The 18,561-nt window shown below is 44.1% G+C and overlaps 2 protein-coding genes across 8 annotated transcripts in view; one reads left to right on the forward strand and one right to left on the reverse strand.

Moving 5' to 3' along the window:
• Nucleotides 1–2,932, forward strand: part of ap4s1 (adaptor related protein complex 4 subunit sigma 1) — a 4,619-nt gene extending 1,687 nt beyond the window's left edge. For both annotated transcript variants that reach the window (XM_035743299.2, XM_035743298.2), the window contains exons 3-6: nucleotides 99–185; nucleotides 370–438; nucleotides 624–635; nucleotides 1,098–2,932. In XM_035743299.2, coding sequence (XP_035599192.1) covers nucleotides 99–185; nucleotides 370–438; nucleotides 624–635; nucleotides 1,098–1,229 — 300 coding nt within the window. In that variant the 3' untranslated portion in view covers nucleotides 1,230–2,932. The remainder of the gene's footprint in view (nucleotides 1–98; nucleotides 186–369; nucleotides 439–623; nucleotides 636–1,097) is intronic.
• hectd1 (HECT domain containing 1) overlaps nucleotides 2,922–18,561 on the reverse strand; it is a 28,417-nt gene continuing 12,777 nt past the window's right edge. For 2 of the 6 annotated variants that reach the window (XM_035743290.2, XM_035743291.2), the window contains exons 18-41: nucleotides 18,410–18,504; nucleotides 18,206–18,311; nucleotides 17,943–18,077; nucleotides 17,589–17,728; nucleotides 17,150–17,473; nucleotides 16,863–17,029; nucleotides 13,988–14,164; nucleotides 11,197–12,009; nucleotides 10,094–10,315; nucleotides 9,669–9,847; nucleotides 9,222–9,378; nucleotides 8,834–9,056; nucleotides 8,665–8,719; nucleotides 8,176–8,358; nucleotides 7,612–7,828; nucleotides 7,271–7,481; nucleotides 6,866–7,067; nucleotides 6,437–6,574; nucleotides 5,636–6,267; nucleotides 5,312–5,390; nucleotides 5,116–5,209; nucleotides 4,697–4,847; nucleotides 4,278–4,422; nucleotides 2,922–3,993 (exon numbers count right to left, since the gene is read on the reverse strand). In XM_035743290.2, coding sequence (XP_035599183.1) covers nucleotides 3,856–3,993; nucleotides 4,278–4,422; nucleotides 4,697–4,847; nucleotides 5,116–5,209; nucleotides 5,312–5,390; nucleotides 5,636–6,267; nucleotides 6,437–6,574; nucleotides 6,866–7,067; nucleotides 7,271–7,481; nucleotides 7,612–7,828; nucleotides 8,176–8,358; nucleotides 8,665–8,719; nucleotides 8,834–9,056; nucleotides 9,222–9,378; nucleotides 9,669–9,847; nucleotides 10,094–10,315; nucleotides 11,197–12,009; nucleotides 13,988–14,164; nucleotides 16,863–17,029; nucleotides 17,150–17,473; nucleotides 17,589–17,728; nucleotides 17,943–18,077; nucleotides 18,206–18,311; nucleotides 18,410–18,504 — 4,983 coding nt within the window. In that variant the 3' untranslated portion in view covers nucleotides 2,922–3,855. The remainder of the gene's footprint in view (nucleotides 3,994–4,277; nucleotides 4,423–4,696; nucleotides 4,848–5,115; nucleotides 5,210–5,311; nucleotides 5,391–5,635; nucleotides 6,268–6,436; nucleotides 6,575–6,865; nucleotides 7,068–7,270; nucleotides 7,482–7,611; nucleotides 7,829–8,175; nucleotides 8,359–8,664; nucleotides 8,720–8,833; nucleotides 9,057–9,221; nucleotides 9,379–9,668; nucleotides 9,848–10,093; nucleotides 10,316–11,196; nucleotides 12,010–13,987; nucleotides 14,165–16,862; nucleotides 17,030–17,149; nucleotides 17,474–17,588; nucleotides 17,729–17,942; nucleotides 18,078–18,205; nucleotides 18,312–18,409; nucleotides 18,505–18,561) is intronic. The other 4 variants (XM_035743293.2, XM_035743292.2, XM_035743295.2 and 1 more) reach the window with 4 other exon arrangements.

Genomic DNA, 18,561 nt, shown 5'->3' on the forward strand with positions numbered 1-18,561 from the left:
CATTTTTGTTTGTATTTATGGTATTTTTCATGCTGAGTTAGTGTGCCACTGAGCTCATCTTGGAATTCACATCCAACTAACTATTGTATTCTATCTAGTGCTCTTTTGTGGAATACAAGGACTTCAGACTAGTGTATCGACAGTATGCTGCTCTCTTCATAGTTGTTGGTATCAGTGACACGGAGGTGAGTTCATCATTTCACTGTTAAAAGTGTACAAGTATTAGTGTTAACCGATTAAGGTTAAGATTGTTTCATTGTGATTATACATCAAATCAAATCAAATTTTATTTGTCACATACACATGGTTAGCAGATGTTAATGCGAGTGTTTCATGATTCATGGTGTGGGATGTGCTTCTTTCCCACAGAATGAGCTGTCAATCTATGAGCTGGTACACAACTTTGTTGAGGTTCTTGACAAGTACTTTAGTCGTGTGGTGAGTTCAGTCTTTTTATTCTCTACTTTATCACATTCTTGTTGTATGCTAGATTTACTTCACGTTAACTATCCAACCACCTATGCATAGCATTTTAAAGGTCAGTATTTTCTGGGACAAAAACACATTACTCTAAACTGATTGTTCCTCGTTAGAAAAGTAAATAGTTTTTTCTCTCCTCACAGAGTGAATTGGATGTATCCTTTTACAAATGATTATAACTTGTTTTAATCGGTTTGACGAAACAAGTCATTGAAACAGAAGCAGGGGCTGTCTGCCTGTCCACCTTCACATTAGGTGCTTTTCATGTGGCTTGCCAACTGTGGCATTCCAGCCCTGGCATTTAGTATGGCATTGCACAGACTGATGAAGACTACTGTCATTGTCTGAGTCTGGGGTCAGTGGGATTTCAGACTAGCTGGGGTCAGACCAGTCATAAGAATTGGAATGCAACTACAGTCAGTGGTGTTAACGGTTCACTGTTAAATTGTCAAAGTTGTTCAACCTGACCGTGTAGCCAGAGATAACAAGAACATTATTCTTACTACTGGAGAGGGCTCATTGAGGGGGGGAAACAATACCCTCCTTTACACTGTGATGGGTAATAAATGATTATTCAATATTGACTTATAGATTTAATGACCTTAACTCCAGCTCAGATCATGTTCAACCTGGATAAAGTGCACATCATCATTGATGAGATTATCCAGAATGGACACATAGTGGAGACCAACAAGAACCGCATCCTGGCACCTCTACTTGCTCTGGACAAGATGGCTGAGGCACATTGAGCAGTTGTTTGAACCATAGACTTAGACCTCGCATCATTGTATCTGTCCAATTATGGCGTCTTTAAGAGCATGGGCAGCGCCATTAAGGCCATCTCCATTATGAAGTACTCAATTTTCTTCTATGAGTTGGGAAACTGAAAGGGTGCACGCTGCCACCTAGAGTGTGTTGTTTTACAGTAATAAAGCAGAGGTTGGCGATTTACTGACACCTGCGGTTATGGAACGTCTCCTCACAAGTATAATTATCTGATTCCTCCTGGTAACCTGAATGGAATTATATGATCCTTGAAGGAAAACCACCCAAAAATGATATTTGGTATTTGTTTCATTAGTCCATTGCTGACATAGTCCCAAAATGTTTTGCTTGTCAGCAATCACGTTTTTAAGATTTGTAACTTTCAAACCATCCCTGTATGATGCATTTTGCACCATACAGGGATGATTTCTGTATTTTAATGCCACATTCAAAACAACTGGGAACTCTGGAAAAATAAGAGGTCAAACCATGTCAGAACTCTAGAAAGAGGCCAGAGATTCTGAGTTGGATGACTGTTCAAATAGATTTTTGTTTTGAAATCCGCACTGAAATCCAAAAATTCCTGAAAACATTTTTAATGTAGTCAACTGGGTGAGACTTTCAACTTCTTTGGATGATCCCTCCTGGTGATCCTATTGAAATCATGTCCAACCAGGACATCAAGAGGAATCAGCCAAATGTGAAGACAATGTACTACTTCAAAATGGAGCCGCCCATCAGTTCAATTGGCAGACAGAACTTTATACAAATAAAAAGATGAGTCCTCCATGAGCTGCCCATGCTAAAACAGGCTTTTGGACACTAGAGTCCTCCATCTAGCTCTAAGGTTTGAACAAACTAAGACTACAGTGGCAAGAAAAGTATGTGAACTCTTTGGAATTACCTGGATTTCTGCATAAATTGGTCATAAAATGTGATCTGATCGAAGTCACAACAATAGACACAGCGTACTTAAACTAATAAACAATTATACGGGTCTTTATTGAACACACCATGTAAACATTCAGCGTAGGGTGGAAAAAGAACACAAACCCTTGGATTTAATAACCGGTTGACCCTCCTTTGGCAGCAATAAACTCAAACATTTGAGGTTACAGATCAGACCTGCACAACGGTCAGGACGCATTTTAGACCATCTTTACAAAACGGTTTCAGTTCAGCAATATACTTGTGATGTCTGCTGTGAACCACTCTCGAGGTCATGCCACAGCATTTAAATAATCGGGTTGCGGTCTGGACTCTAACTGGGCCACTCCAGAAGGCGTATTTTCTTCTGTTGAAGCCATTCTGTTGATGTATTTTGGGTCGTTGTCCTGTTGAGCTTCAATTGGCAGACGGATAATGCAGGAGAATGTTAGGCTAAACTTGGGAATTAATTTTTATGACTAATTTATGCAGAAATCCAGGTAATTCCAAAGGGTTCACATACTTCCTTGCCACTGTTACCCTTTGGGGGACAAAAATGGACACATTGCCATCCAAATGATTTATGGACTTCATACTTGAGTTTATCAATAATAATCCATTGTATAGAATAGGTATTTTTTATACAGCAGCTATAGTAGACTGAACTGAGGTATTACGTACATCTTCCCTTGGAGCTTTAAGGTGCATGGAATATTATTCAGTTCTTAATGTAAATAAACAAGACTTCATACTTTGCAAACATTTTAATGATTATTTTTGGAGCATACACATTTGAAAATATCTGTTTACTTCAAACTGCAACTTGAGTTAAATAAATGTTTATAATATACAAAGAAAATACAAGGGAAAGCATAGCTTGCTTTTTTTTCCTTTTCAAATGTGCCTTGCACACAGAACCAGTGTTGTCGTCTCTAGCTTTATTATCAAATTACACAAATGCACTCAGGGACTTTGATCCTTATAGCAGGGCAATAAACATCAAAATACACACAGTAACGAAAGCAAAAGGAAAAAGAATAAGCATGTGCATCATGATTGTATGATGTTAGATGAAGTAAAAGGAACAAGGTAATCCTAATATTCAAACATCGCAGGCACTAGTAAAACAACCTGGTAAGGAAATGCCCAAACACTCTACAGTTAGCTCTACAGAAGCAGCTGCCCTTCTCCCCCTCACATCACACAGGGAAAGGAAGGAGGTTGCCAGCCGGGGTGGTGGAGAGAAGCTGGTGGTAGTCTGAAAACCCAAAAATCTACAGAGAACTTGTACACAGATGCTCACAGCCAAAGTATGAGAGAGAGAGATAGTAAACACTAGAACATGAGGAAACTGTCTGCCCCGTCTTCCAGTTGCTCAAGCCCTTAAAGCAGCAGAGTGCCCTGGGGGAGGGAGAGAGCTGTGACAAGTAAGCAGGTGGGTCGGAGGAGAGGGGAGGTGGGCCCTGGTTTTACCTGTATCAGCAGCTATTGAGTTAACATGGGACTGTTTCCTAAAGTTTTTCAGGGGGAAAGGACAGGACGGGGGAGATGTAAGGTTGTGTGGGGTTGGGAGGAGAGATCTCAGAGAGCACAGCTTGTTTCTTTTTCTGCAACAAAACACAACAGGCTTCACCAGCGTGGGTGGGGGGGTTGGTCAGTCATAATGGGGCAGACGGAGCATGCTCAGTTGAGGTGGAAGCCCTTCTCCATGGTAGCTGCAAGGAGGCGCTCTCTCATGATGTCTTCAGAGGAATACTCTGGCAGCTTCAGGTAATGCACACAAGTGTTAACAGATGGATAGCTGGAGTCTGTCGCGTCAACCTAGGGGGAACAAATAGGTTAACTGTGTTGCAGTCACAGCCCTGCTCTATAATCCCAGAGGTCTGGAGTGGCAGATACAAGTGGTAGAGGTAGTGTCATTACAATACTATGATTTAAAGCCGAACAGAATACATTTCATTTCAAACATTTCACAAATTTCTACTGGCAGCATTTCTGAAACATGTCCGAAACATGTCCATATCAACCTCATTCGGATGGCTTACTGTAATGCAAGGTTAATAAAGTTCCCTAAACTCAGTGATTGGCCTCATGGAGAGCCTTACCTTCCGAACGATGGTGAGGCGTGGGTGCAAGTTGGCCAGACCACCAGGGGGCAGAGTGGAGCATCCTGTGGTGAACTGGAGGAAGGCTTTCCTCTCGTCAGATGACATGCCACACAGCACCCGCACAAAACGCAGGAACCCAGGACTGTGGAGAGGACGAGAACAGATACAACCGTTAAAAAGATCTCTCCAGCAAAATATGAAAACAACAAGCTGTTAGTTGATGTACTGGTGCAGCAGTACATGTTCTCATGTTCCTCTAGGAACTAAGTGACTTCACCATTTCAGTTCTTGTCATTTGAACCCCTTTTAAATCACAACCAACACAGTCATTACAAGGAGATCTAACAAACTTTTTTTTCAAGCTGGCCAGAGTAAATGATCTAGTCTACAAGCTGTAGATACGAGGGCCATCATACCTGTCCCGAGTGTAGCCCAGCTTAGGCTCTGTGTAGTTCATGACGTCCTCAGATGTCCAGGAAGGAGACTGGTTTCCACAAAGGATCATCTGCACCTCCTTGTGACTGAAGGAGCTCAGCTTCTCCATCGGGAACACTCGGTTAAAACCCTCTGAGAAAAGTAAAGTTAATTTCATTCAAAATGTACATTTACATTTTACATTTAAGTCATTTAGCAGACGCTCTTATCCAGAGCGACTTACAAATTGGTGCATTCACCTTATGACGAACAGTCACTTTACAATAGTGCATCTAAATCTTAAAGGGGGGTGAGAAGGATTACTTATCCTATCCTAGGTATTCCTTAAAGAGGTAGTGTGCAAACATATTTTTCTACGCGATTACTAACACTAATCCGTGTGTTGTTTCAATAGGCATACCTCTGAAAGCCTCCATTTGTTTCTGGATGCCAGTGTGCATAGAGAAGTCAAACATGAGCTCCACATACTCCTCAGCATTCTCCATGGTCACCATCTGGAAGGATTAACAGAGCGGGGCAGAGGACAGATTTAGACACCACTCATCTAACCAGTAAAACTCACAGCACGGCCAATAGCGGTGCAGTTCTCTACCTACCTCGTCATTTCCATTGGGCTTCAGGTCCACTGCTGAGAACCCATGCACTTTGGATGAGGGGCAGAACTGGAAATTCAATCTGGGAGAAAAGGGACTCAAAATTAGCCATGTTGAATGACAACGATATACCGGTCAAGGATCAAATAATGAATCAGCATAATTGGAAACTGAAAAGGTGAGCCAATTTAAAAAATGTACCACAAGTGATTATACGTCGCCTACAAAACAAAGTAATTAGCAAAAATGCCATTCCAATTTAGGAAATTATCCACTGAATTTTTAAAAACGCTCTCAGTAATGAGTGGTGGTGGGTGCTGTGCTCACCCCAGGTCCTCTACACTAAGTGGTGGTCCAGAGCCCATGGGGTTCTTCAGCATGAGGTCCTGCAGCCTAGTGTTCTTCTCATCCTCAGACAGACTCTTGTTCGCCAGGATCAGCCTCCTCTTCACCGCCAGCTCCTTCATCTCCTTCAGGAACTTGGCCCGGTGGGGGTTGACCAGTTCAAAGTCCTCCCAGGTCAGGATGCCGTGGTACCAGGCCGGGGGCTTGGGTTTAGGGGGGTCCAGGATGAACTCAGACTTGGAGTCCTCGTCAAAGCTGCCGATGGAATAGGTGTCCTGGCTCTCCTCGGTGGACGCCTCCGACTGGATCTCTGAGAAGTGGCGGTGCTGCTCGGTGGGATCAAGGAGGAGAGGACCCCCACGGGACGCATAGAGCAGCTTGGACATGTTGCTCTTAATGTCACCCATACAGAGCAACTTGAAGAAGGGTCGTGAAATGGGCAGGTCCACAAGGCGGTTGTCCTGGATGCACTTGGCCAGGAAGACACCGAGGAAGAAGAAGAGTTTGCTGAGGCGTTCCAGCTCGTCACTGTCCTGGGGGAATGGGGCTGGGAACAGGCCACAGGAGCGCTGGACGTAGTAGCCTGGAGGTTTCAGACCCCCACCCAGATCCACCTGATAGTACAACACAGTTAATCCCCAAAAATATTCAAGTGACACTGACATGGTTCATAACATCTAAATATACAGCATGTTGTTTTTAAGGAAAATGAGAACATGTAATTGCATGGATAATATTACTGTTTAGGTCTACGTTTTCATGTGACCGTAAAGCGGCACTTGCCTGGCGAGACTCATCGTCTGGGAAGTCGTCATCACAGAGCCAGATACCCAGGGAAGTCCTCTGGAACTCAGCTGCCACCAGAGCATAGAACTCCAGGGTGGGACCGAGGCCTGTGCCCTCCTCCCCCTGGAACTCAACCTGGGAAGAGAGACATATTGGTCAGTCACTACAAACTTTCATAGCCATGCCATTTAAATCGGGGAAGACGTCACCAAGCTGTAAAAAAACAACATGTACAGTAAGCTTACAAAATTGTTGAGTATGAATGAGGACTTATTTCACACCACATAGCATTATGTGGACCACTTATTCATGGCAACCAATGACAACCAATAATCCCTTCACACAGATCCTCCATTGAGCGTGCTTTATAGGCCAGGAGTAAAATGTATGTGCTTAAATCTGGTGTAATCTGGCGTGGTGTTTTACCTCCAGAACAGATTTCCTGTCGGCGTGGATCTGCATGACACTCTCAGCCCACTCCATCATCTGGTCTCCGCGGGGGACCTTGATCCTCTCGTGTTTGAGCCGGCCCACCCTGAACTCCCCAGGGTCGTCTCTCCGCACCGTGGTGGAGGGCCGTGAGCGCTCCATGGTGGCCTCCCGCCGGTTCTGCAGCCACACTATTGCCCTTGAGGACACACAGGCACATACAGGGTCAGTATAGAGTAAGGTGAATGAAATGGACAGCACTCAAATAATTAAATTAGGCCCTGTAATATGTCAGGGAACATAATGTTCGTTATTCAATGCAGTACAAGACCATGCACCATCTTCAGGAGAATACAGAGCACGATAGACACACATTTTTGTTACATGTCAAGTAGCACTAACCTGGAGGCTCCAAACGCAGTGCAGGTGAAGTACAGCTGCCGGGTCTCGAAGGGGATGAGGAAAGGACACTTGCTGGTAAGCTGCTCACACCACTCTGGGAGGGCCCCACTGGCCAGGGCCAGAGGCTCCTCTATCTGCTGGAGAATCTTTGTTGTGACCTTCTTGCTGGTGAATTCCTCAGGCGATGCATTGAATTGGAGGTCATCCACATCTAGTCATAACACAGTAGATTAACAACATGTGTCATTAAGAACACAAACAGGGGGGGGGGGTCTGTGGTGGTACGAAGGGGTGTAGCCATAACTTCCCGGTAGTGCGTGTTCCGAGACGTGTATCCGTACCTTCCTGGAAAGTGCGTGCGTGGGCGTGGGGGTCTCCCCCGATGATGAATAGGATGCGGAGTAGCTGGAGCACGTCCTCCACTCCACAGGCGCTCTGACTGGAGCCAGCCTTGGCCTGGGCCTGCTCCCTGGCCACACTCAGAATGTCACAGGTCTGCATGACACCCAGAGACCCAGGGCTCAGGCCCCCTGACCTGCATCCATGCTCACAGAAGTCCTGCAAGCAATCATATGGACCGTGGTTTAAAACCAGATGTTTCCTTCAGCTCCCTAACTATACTAACTCACTGATGAACAATGAAGACAGTAGCATAAAACTGGACAAGGCTATTTTACTGTACAATTACTGCATTCTCGTATGACAAAATAATGAAACTGAACAGATTCACAACACTGACGTCTATGGAAATCATGGTAATGCATTATTTACAGAACAGCCACAAGCCATTTAGCTAAAGAAAACAGCGACAACTGTCTAACAAGTGACAGTCAAGCAAGAATGAAAAGGATATCAAAAGAGAAGATAGACAGATATTTAAGCAACATCTTGATGTCGTTCTATACCTTGTATGCAGCTATGAGCTGAGAACAATTTCTGTTTTTCCTAATACTTTTATTAGTGCCGGTTAATTTCCAGTGGCGCAGGAAAGAGGAGTCTGCATTCTTCTGCATGTAGGTTATCAAGTCATTCTTTGGTAATTCATCAGTGCCAAGGTATTGCTCCACATGCTCTACAGACCAGCAACCCTACAACAGGAAGAACCAAATGTTGGTCTTTCCTGATTGTAAAGTCTCAAGGCAAATAGACATGCATTACAGTAGATTGGTTCAACCACTAACGAGGCCGGTGCAGTTACTCTAGTTACATTATGACTAATAGGGTTTTCAGTCACAGTCTCCTTGCGTCTTTAAAAGGTTAGTGAGGTATGGCTGTCTAGCTGTCCAGGAGGAACATTTAGCTACACATTTGAGAACAGCCACAGAAATTCACAGCCAAGATTTAAAAAATGGGCAGTTTAGAAGGACTGAGGGGATGTGAAACCTGTCAATTACCATCTTTCTACTTTCCTTCTCTTTGTCCGAATCCTTCATTTCTCTGTACATTATCCTGCAACACAAAGTCAAAACATCATGAAGAAATCATGATTAAAAGGCTATTTTTAGATTAGGTTTCACCATAGAATCACGAGGAAAAGCTAAAACAACAACCATTCAGACTTACGTATATGTGGGTTCCCAGATCCGGCGCAGTTTATCAGACTTGACGCTCCCGCTGCAGGAGAGCTGCAGGAGCTTCTGGACATAGTAAAAGATAGTACCCTTGTAGTTGGAGAGAGGTAGTTCAACTTCTCGGGTGGTTCCAAGCCCTGCCACTTTGAGGATGAGGGCAAGGTGGGGGGAGGGGGGACACTCAACCTCCTCCTGGACTTCAGAGCGAGGTGTACCTGTAAGGACAAGGAAAGACACGAAGAAAAAGCTCACCACTGTGCTCTAGGGTTCAACTGAAGGATGTGTGAAAGACTTGCCATTTGTCTTGTAATCATGTACAAAACCAAGTCTATCCACAGTCATACATATTGAACTGAATACTGTTGGTGTCGTGTGTTTACCTGGGGGAGGGATCTCCAGGTCGGTGGTCTGCTGGACGTTGGTCCGGCCTGGTCTGGGGTCGAACGCCGGGACTAAAGCAGAGAACTGGCGTTTGAGGACAAAGTCATCGTCCCAGGTTCTACGCCGACCCCCTTTGGTTTCATACTCTTCCTCTTCCTGTTAAAACAGGACATGAACAACCACCATCAGCTCTTTGGGAGTGGTAGACAAGGTACTACACCCAACACAAACATGCAACACCAATATTAGACATCTACAGGACAAAGAAACATTTATAAAAACAAAACACTAACAAAAATTGCATACATTAACAAATCTCACACTTCACAATCCACAGAATTTACAGACAAACTTAAGGGAGGTTCAGGCAACTATTTTTAAAAAGGGAGTACAAGCATGCAAATCGACAAGTACACTATATGAAGAGAAACTGCAACAAATTTTACCCTATTAAAATGAATGTGGAAACCAAGGTTTACCCTGGACCGTACCAAAACTTCCTCATACTCTTGGTCTTCCTGATTGTCATCCTCGTTCTCATCATCATCATCATCTGGCTCAGGCAGATCCTCTTCATCATCTAACTCGGCCAACAGTGTGTTAGCGCGACAACTGTCCAGGAAGTCTGCAGGGAGAGGACTCAAGTGTGAGGTCTCACTAGAAACAACTCTGATCATCATGCACTTCCCCGAGAAAGTGCTAGCCAAATGTATGAGGAGTCAAGATGTGTCAAATGTTAACATGGATGTTAGGCAGTAGAAACACGTTAAATGTTGAAGAAGCTGAGGAGTAGTTTAGGAGGAGAAAAGATATTTATAATATGTATATAACATAGGAATAATAATAATAGTAAGAGTCTAGTATAGCCTACCATAAAGGGAAAACTCAGCTTCCTGACCAGTGTCGCTCTCACTAGACGTAGAGGTCAGGCTGGTGGTCAGAGTGTTACTGAGCAACTGGCCAACCGACAAACCTGTGGTTGCCGTGGCTACATTATTGCTGCTGGTTACTATGGATGTGGACATTGTAACAGTTGAGGTGGTGCCAGTGGTTGTGAGGTTAGGAAAGCTCTGTGCACCCATGAGAGGAGAAGCTGCAAACAAACAAAAACCAAAAATGCGATTAGTTCCCAAACAGAAAAAGAAGCAGGTATTATTTTTGACTGGTTCCAGTTCAAACAATGCTGGTTGTTCTTCTACCACTACACATGCTGGTTGTTCTTCTACCACTACACATGCTGGTTGTTCTTCTACCACTACACATGCTTGTCACATTCAAGCCTCAGTCAGCATCTTCTGACCACTGGAAGTCATGTTGAGTAAATAAAATGTCAACATTATAAAATGATCCACTGCTCACTATTTCTATAGCTCTATTTAAGGATGACAAAAAAATGGAAATTAAATACATTTTAGTAATGCACTGTCAGCAAAGTAAAAAAAAAAAAACGTTAGATTTCTCCTTGGTTTAACGAAATAGCTTAATATTAGAGCAAAGACAAACAAAAACACATCAGCACAAAAGCAACAACACCACTCTTATATGTGAAGCCAGTAGTTATTCTTGTCTAGATGAGTGACTTTTGATCCTTCCCTTTGTGTGGTGATCAGATTAGCAATCAAATTATCAATATTGAGCACAACGTAAAACATTTAGCATATTTTTGCGACGTGTGCATTCACAGTACTTGTTCAAACATTACACGTGTCCTTGCAATGTAAAATTGACAACTACTCCAGGTTGTAAACATTTTATAATTTATTATTGTACTAGCTGAAGCTAAACTCCAATTTTATGTAAAAGTGTGACCAAATCTCAAACCGAAGTTAGAAGGCTCCTTCTACAAGTCATGCCAATCATAGCCAGCTGGACAGTGGTCCCTTTATGTGCACTGAAGGCTGAGGAGAACTGAAGGCTGAGGGCTGTGTATCCCATGCATTCCTGGCCTGCAGACAGTAGAGGCTGAATACTCACTTGCAGTGCTCATGACATTTCGTCCCAGTGTGTTGGTGTTGTTGTCGCTGCTGCTGCGACTCAGGTTCATGTTGTTGGTAGCATTCGTGCGGGACATGTTGGGAGCCCTCCTCACAAACGATTCCATGAGGCTGGCCTCCCGTGACGACAGGTTGGGCACGCTGGCGCTGGAGCTCATGGGAGCGCTGGCCGCCAGCAGAGAGCTAACGGACAGACGGGCGCTGGCCGCAGAACATAGGGGCCTCTGGGAAGCCGTCTCCTTACTGGAGGACTCGGACACCGAGCTGACGTCAGGCGAGCTGACGCTGACTAGTGCCATGGAGATGGACGTGGCATCTACAGCCTCTTGCCTGTCCGCGCCCGCTTTACGCTCGCCGCCCTCGGCAGTTAACGTGCTGGACACGCATCCAGCCTCGGATGACAGTACCACAATGGGCTCTTGGCCTTCTGCCCCGATGGTGCCACCACTGACCCCTAGGACCCCCCCCAGCAAGCTCTCGGCCCGGCGCTCTACCTTGGTGGAGCTGAGACTGATATCGCTGCTGCTGGCCACGCTACACACCGAGCTGCTACTGCCCTTCCGGCTTGAAGAGCTGGCCCCTGCAGCCGAGGAGGAGCCGCCCTTGTCCGGACAGTTATTTTTCACCAGGCTGCTCCAGGACTGCGCTGTGCCTGAAACAGTGGATGAGACAGGTTTGGGTGATGGCGCAGACTCAGGGTCGTACCCTGGCGCAAGCTTGAGGTCAAATTTTCCTTCAGCACCCATACGGTAAGAGTTTGAGCCACCAGCATCCCAGGTGACATCAATCCAGCCTGGAAAGGGATATGAATGTTGTGAGACCCAGCAGAGAGCAAGTCAAGACAGCAGCATGGCTTGACACTGGACCAGATACCTTTGTTTATGACAAATGACAGGTGGGCTGTATACAACTTCAGACTAATTCAACAGCATGCCATTCTATGCAGCTATGCTGAAGCTGATAGTATGTTTAGCATATTGCTGAATAGTTAAATCAATGGCAAGTCTAATTGAGATATTTGTTGTCTTAACAATACTGTATGGTCTAGTACTCTGGTCCAGGTGAAGCAATCAGATAGAAATCATGAGTTACAGAAAATGACAAGCAAAGTAGAATTTTGCAAATGCAAAGCTAAAAGCCACCTGAGAAAAAGGAACTGAAGAATATTTTTGTCAATGGAGTGAGTCTATTCAGTGCCTGCAAATTGTGACATCAACATGCACTTAGTTGATTGATGGAGACAATTAGTCAAAAAGTATTTAAACACGTGGCTACCCAGAGATCTAACAGATAGCTTCAAGTACGAAAAGGTTACCTGGTACGTTGGGGGAGGGTTGCACTTCAAATTAGCAAACTAATAACAAAAGGGTATAATGGTAGTGACAGTTTTGCAAGTTTAGTGAAATACGTAAAATGATCATGAGTGGTTTTAAAAGATGTTCGGCATACAGAGAGATAGGTAACATGTGATGCTTTTCAGGCCCTTGTATTTAATAATGTGGCCCGGAAAAGCAAGAGCCCAATATAATGCAGTCTAGTCACACAGCAGAGCAGTAGCACTGACTCTGTAGTTAAAGTGCTCGTGAAGGTTATTATTTATTTTTCATTAACAAAGAATGGCCTTGTTTCCCGATTGGATTGGAGAAGAGTAAGTAATAGGCCTGTAGCGGGAGGTCAGAAGCAGAAGAGAAAGTAGGAAAGTAACAGCCTTTAGTGGGAAAGCCATGAAAAGAAAACACTGTCCCGTTTAGAACTGTGTAGTAGCACCGGCCACCGACCACCTGTACAATGTCTTGTAAAGACCTTGTTTCTGAAGTTACTGATCAGGGTTAAGGCACAGATGTTATGTAAGCGCAAACATTATATTAGGACATAATGAACAACTGTTGGTTGATTTCTTTCAGACCAACTAGACCCTCAGTATTTAACATACAAAAGTGAGACGAGAGAGAGTTAGTAAAAAAGGAGATTTGGGTTAATGGGCAATTCCGCCACTTTCAACCTCCTATTCATTATTTCCAGCACCATACCAGTGTCTACATATGTGAAAATGTCACGTGTCGATGCTCTGTAGTTAAAAAGGTCCTAAAAAAATGCTTCTGTGACATCAAACAATAAAGGTTTTTTAAAAAGACAGTGTATTTCAAAACCTGCAATGAGTTTCAGGCCAGAAGGAGGGAATGTTTTTGCCCCCACGTCACCGTGAATCTCAGTGTTCGAAAATCACTTAAAATGTTTACATTTTAATTGGGTAGAACGTTTTAAAACTATATTTTTTTCCAACAAAAATTTGAAATGCACCGTTTTCACGTATGTAGACACTGGTATTGTGCTAGAGATAACGAAAACGAGGTTGAAAAGTGGTGGAGTGCCCTTTAAGATGTACTAAAAGGCTCCTCAAAGCATGTAAATGCACTTGATGTTCACAATTTGTACAACAAAAACATGGTCTACAATATTTGTATCAATGACTCCATTGTTACTAGGTTTTGCACATCCTATGTTCAATAGCCATAGTTACGCAGCCAGATTCCTCATGTGATGATGGGTGACATGGGTTTATTCTGGGATAAAGCTCTGCATTATGTCCTGCTTTAGCAGTTTAAACATGCATCATCATGTCAGTCGACTAAGTCCCTTAAGAATATTTCTTAAACCCTTTTTTCATAGAAAAACAAAAGCTTTCTATGCAAGCTGTGTGTGTGGGGGTTCAGTTCCACACACAGGGACATTATTAGATGGTGTGGGCTTAGGTTGTAGTAGAGTTTTACCGTTATGGGCCTCCCCCGTCACCGTACCCTCTCCTGCTGGGTTGCCATCCTGGTCTCTCCACTTCCAGTCGATGCCCCGCACCACGCGTGCCCCTGGCACTATGTACTTCATCACCTGGGAGCGGAACAGACGCCTCTGCCTGCGGAGATTGGCCTCTGCCTCCTTCACCGCTTTACCTGTGGAAGGGAGAAGGGTCAGATTGCTTGGAGTCATTCAAATCAAATGAATAATTATTCATAAACATACTACACTGAACAAAAATATAAAAACGCAACAAGTGTTGGTCCCATGTTCCATGAGCGGAAATAAAATATCTCTCATGTACAAAAAGCTTATTTCTCTCAAATGTTGTGCACAAATGTGTTTACATCCCTGTTAGTCAGCTTTCCAAGATAATCCATCTATCTGACAGGTGTGGCATGTCAAGAAGCTGACTAAAACAGCATGACCTTGTGCTGGGGACAATAAAAGGCAACATTTGCAGTTGTCACACAATGCCACAGATTTTTCATGTTGAGGGAGCGTGCAATTGGCATGCTGACTGCAGGAAAGTCCATCAGAGCTGTTGCCAGAGAATTCAATGTTCATTCATTTCTCTACCATAAGCCGCCTCCAACATAATTTTAGAGAATTTAGCAGTACATCCAACCGGCCACACAACCGCAGACCACGTGTATGGCGGTGTGTGGATGAGCGGTTTGCTGATGTCAACATTCTGAACAGAGTGCCCCGTGGTGGCGGTGGGGTTATGGTATGGGCAGGCATAAGCTACAGACAACGAACCCAATTGCATTTTACTGATAGCAATTTCAATGCACCGTGACGAGATCCTGAGGCTCATTGTCATGCCATTCATCTGCCGCTATCACCTCATGTTTCAGCATTATAATGCACAACCACATGTCGTAAGAATCTGTACACAATTCCTGGAAGCTGAAAATATCCCAGGTTTTCCATGGCCTGCATTCTCACCAGACATGTTACCACCCATTGAGCATGTTTGGGATGCTCTGGATTGACGTGTACGACAGCATGTTCCAGTTCCCGCCAATATCCAGCAACTTTGCACAGAGTGGGACAACATTCCACAGGCCACAATCAACAATCGGATCAACTCTATACAAAATACATGCGTCGCGCAACATGAGGAAAATGGTGTTCACACCAGAAACGGACTGGTTCTGATCCAGGACCCCTACCTTTATATTTAAAAAAATATCTGTGACCAATATATTCATATCTGTATTCCCAGTCATGTGAAATCCATAGATTTGGGCCAAATGAATTTGTATCAATTGACTGATATCCTTATACGTACTCCAACTCAGTAAAAATCAATGAAATTGTTGCATGTCGCGCTTATAGTATTTGTTGAATAGACAACCAGTGTCGGCCTCAGCAAAAAAAGTGCTCCTCGCATACACACAGTGCCTTCAGAAAGTATTCACACTCCTCGACTTTATCCAAATGTTATTTTTACAGCCCGAATTTAAAAATGGAGATGTTGTCACTGGCCTACACACTATACTTTATGTCAAAGTGGAATTATGATCTTCAAACTTTTTACAAATTAATAAAAAAGCTGAAATGTCTCGTGTCAAAAAGTATTCAACCCCCTTTTTTATGGCAAGCCTAAATAAGTTCACAAGTAACATAAGTGATTTTTGAACAACTACCTCATCTCTGTACCCCACACATACAGACAATTGTAAGGTCCCTCACTAGAGCAGTGAATTCAGATTCAACCAAAGGCCACAGAATACTACAGTGTGTGTCATAACACCCATAAAACCTAGCAGTCAAACAAGGAAATGGTTCCAATCGTTTTCCCACCATTCATTTTTCCCATGGGAGGATTTTAGAAACACTAAAACAAGGGCCGTTTCATGTAGACTTACCCTGGCTTTTGATAACCGCGTAGGCGCACAATTGGCCCAGCGTCGTCCGGGTTTGGCCGTCATTGTAAATAAGAATTTGTTCTTAACTGACTTGCCTCGTTAATGAAAAATATATTATTTGCCTATATTTACCCCACAAAAATTATGTTGTGCAAGTTAAATTGACAATACCTGTTAGCAAAAGAGTCAGCAATAGATGTGCTGGAGCTTGCAGAGATTTGTAGTGTGCATGATGTTTAATCTGATGCTAATTAGCCATTTACAATCTGAGTAAATCTAGCCAAATATATTGATAAAAGTCACCTTGTCCGAGAGGTTTAAATAGTTATCAAAACGTCATACCAGGGTAAGCCTACACAAAACACAGCCCCTATTTTAAGTGTTTCTAAAATCCCCTATGGTGAAAATTTACAGTGGATAAACAATTGGAAGCCTTTCCCTGTTTGATGGGTAAAATGAAAGCAGACATTGAATATCCCTTTGAACATGGTAAAGTTATTGATTACACTTATGGTATATCAATAAACCCAGTCACTACAAAGATACAGGCATCCCTTCTAACTCAGTTGCCGGAGAGGAAGGAAACCGCTCAGGGATTTCATGCAAATGGTGACTTTAAAAGGGTTAGAGTTTAGTGGTCCTTCTGTAGCTCAGTTGGTAGAGCATGGCGCTTGTAACGCCAGGGTAGTGGGTTCGATTCCCGGGACCACCCATACTTAGAATGTATGCACACATGACTGTAAGTCGCTTTGGATAAAAGCGTCTGCTAAATGGCATATATTATTATTATTATATTTAATGGCTGTGATACGAGAAAAGTGAGGATGGATCAACAACATTGTTAAAATCATTAAGTGTTTTGACTGTTCCTTGACAGCACTAGTGCGAGCATAGACCCCAAAGAGCTAGCAGAAGTAGCAAGGACAAACTCCCTAGATGGAAGAAACCTTGAGAGGACCCAGGTGCAGACTCTTACCTAGCTGGTCCTCACACACGCCGCTGACGGTGCCGTAGATCTCCAGGCCTGACAGAGACAGGTAGTGGGTCTGCCCACTGGCATTCTTCCCCATCTGCTTGATGCGGATGTGTCTCCAGCCCTGCTTCTCCTCTTTCGAAGGGTCCAGAGGCCAGGTGGCTGTGGACCTTCGATAGGACACAAACTCACAGTCAGAATCAGACTTACAGGTTTAGGGTCTTGAGTTTTTCCTGATGAGAGAGTCTCCTGCCCTATGGGCCATTCTGTCTGGGACAAGGCTTACTTACCCTGGCTCGTTGAGGCTGCAGTCATCCACGTGGGTGTACAGACTCATCCAGATCTGGCCGTCTTTGGACACCTGGAACACCCAGTTCCTGAGGGCAGAGCGACCATAGCCACGGGCATGGCGCAGGGTATAGGCCGATGGGATGACCCACAGGCCCAGGTCGATGGCGAACCACGCGTTCTTATCGTCGTTGGTGTGGCAGTTGAGGGCAGAGCTGTCCCGACTCAGGATGTCCTCCAGTCGGCCGTAGGGCAGGTTACGACCCTCAGAGGAGGTCACTACCACCAGGCCGTAGGCCGCTGGGTTCACCCACTCATAGGCAGTCCTGGAGACACAAAGGAAACACTAGATTAATACAAGGTTGTTTTTCTTACATTGGCTCATAAGCATTAAGCTCATTATCAGGTCTTCGTACATAAAGACAATGGGAGGAGACTTACTTTGCATTGGTGCCAATCCAGTAAACTATTCCGTTCTCGTCAAAGTCATGCTGGTGTCTGAATGTAAAGGTCTGTCCTTCTCTCAGTTTCCTGACGAAGATGAAGGAGGATCTGTCAAAGTCATACCACTGCTTGGCCACCTGGAGGAGAGAGAGACAAGATGACGTGCATGTTTGAGATGGACTCCATTGCAGTCGGAATGCACAGAATCACTGATCTTCAAATCACCTTACATACTAAATAACTTCTATTGTGTGATCAAGACTAGCAATTCTGCACCTCAACTTGCTCAAACTGATCCCCTCAAACACACAGAATGGCAGATAATGAGAGGATGAAACAGGGTTGAAGTACCATCTTGAGGAGGTACTGCTCCAGAGACTCAACGGTGGCCAGGGGCTCCATCTTCAACATGCGCCCTGTGCGGTCGATCAGCGCCGTCTCCCCGGGGGCACGCTCCAGACGGAAACGCAACCTCCTCGTCAGGATCTAACACACGCACACAAAGAATGACGAATCCATTTTACTGATCCTAAGCAATAAACAGGGAGCTGGAACAAACAAATTACTGGTCACCAACACTAGTGTGAGGTGCGGCTGGAGGAGAAGAGACTCACCTGCAGGTTATAGGTGGAGCCTGGGGTGTCATACAGATGCAGAGGTAGCCGCTCAATGGACTCCAGGACTGCTAGTAGTTTGCGGATTAAGGCAACTGCGGGTCGGCTGAATAAGTGAGACAAACCAGGAGATGAGCCATTAACACTTATTATTATTTATTTTTTTACAAATCATTTATATATAAATCCAAATTACTAGATTACCTTTCATCATCTTCGTTTTCACTGAATGCAGTTTTAAATACATTTATCCTTTCCATTAATGGTTTACAATCATGTTTCATGTCAAGTTCCACACTCTGAAATAGAAAAGAAAAACAGGAATTGAGCAGGAGTTGGAGTAACAACACAAAATA

This window comes from Oncorhynchus keta, chromosome 29 (assembly GCF_023373465.1).
Source record: "Oncorhynchus keta strain PuntledgeMale-10-30-2019 chromosome 29, Oket_V2, whole genome shotgun sequence".
Taxonomy (NCBI): Eukaryota; Metazoa; Chordata; class Actinopteri; order Salmoniformes; family Salmonidae; genus Oncorhynchus; species Oncorhynchus keta.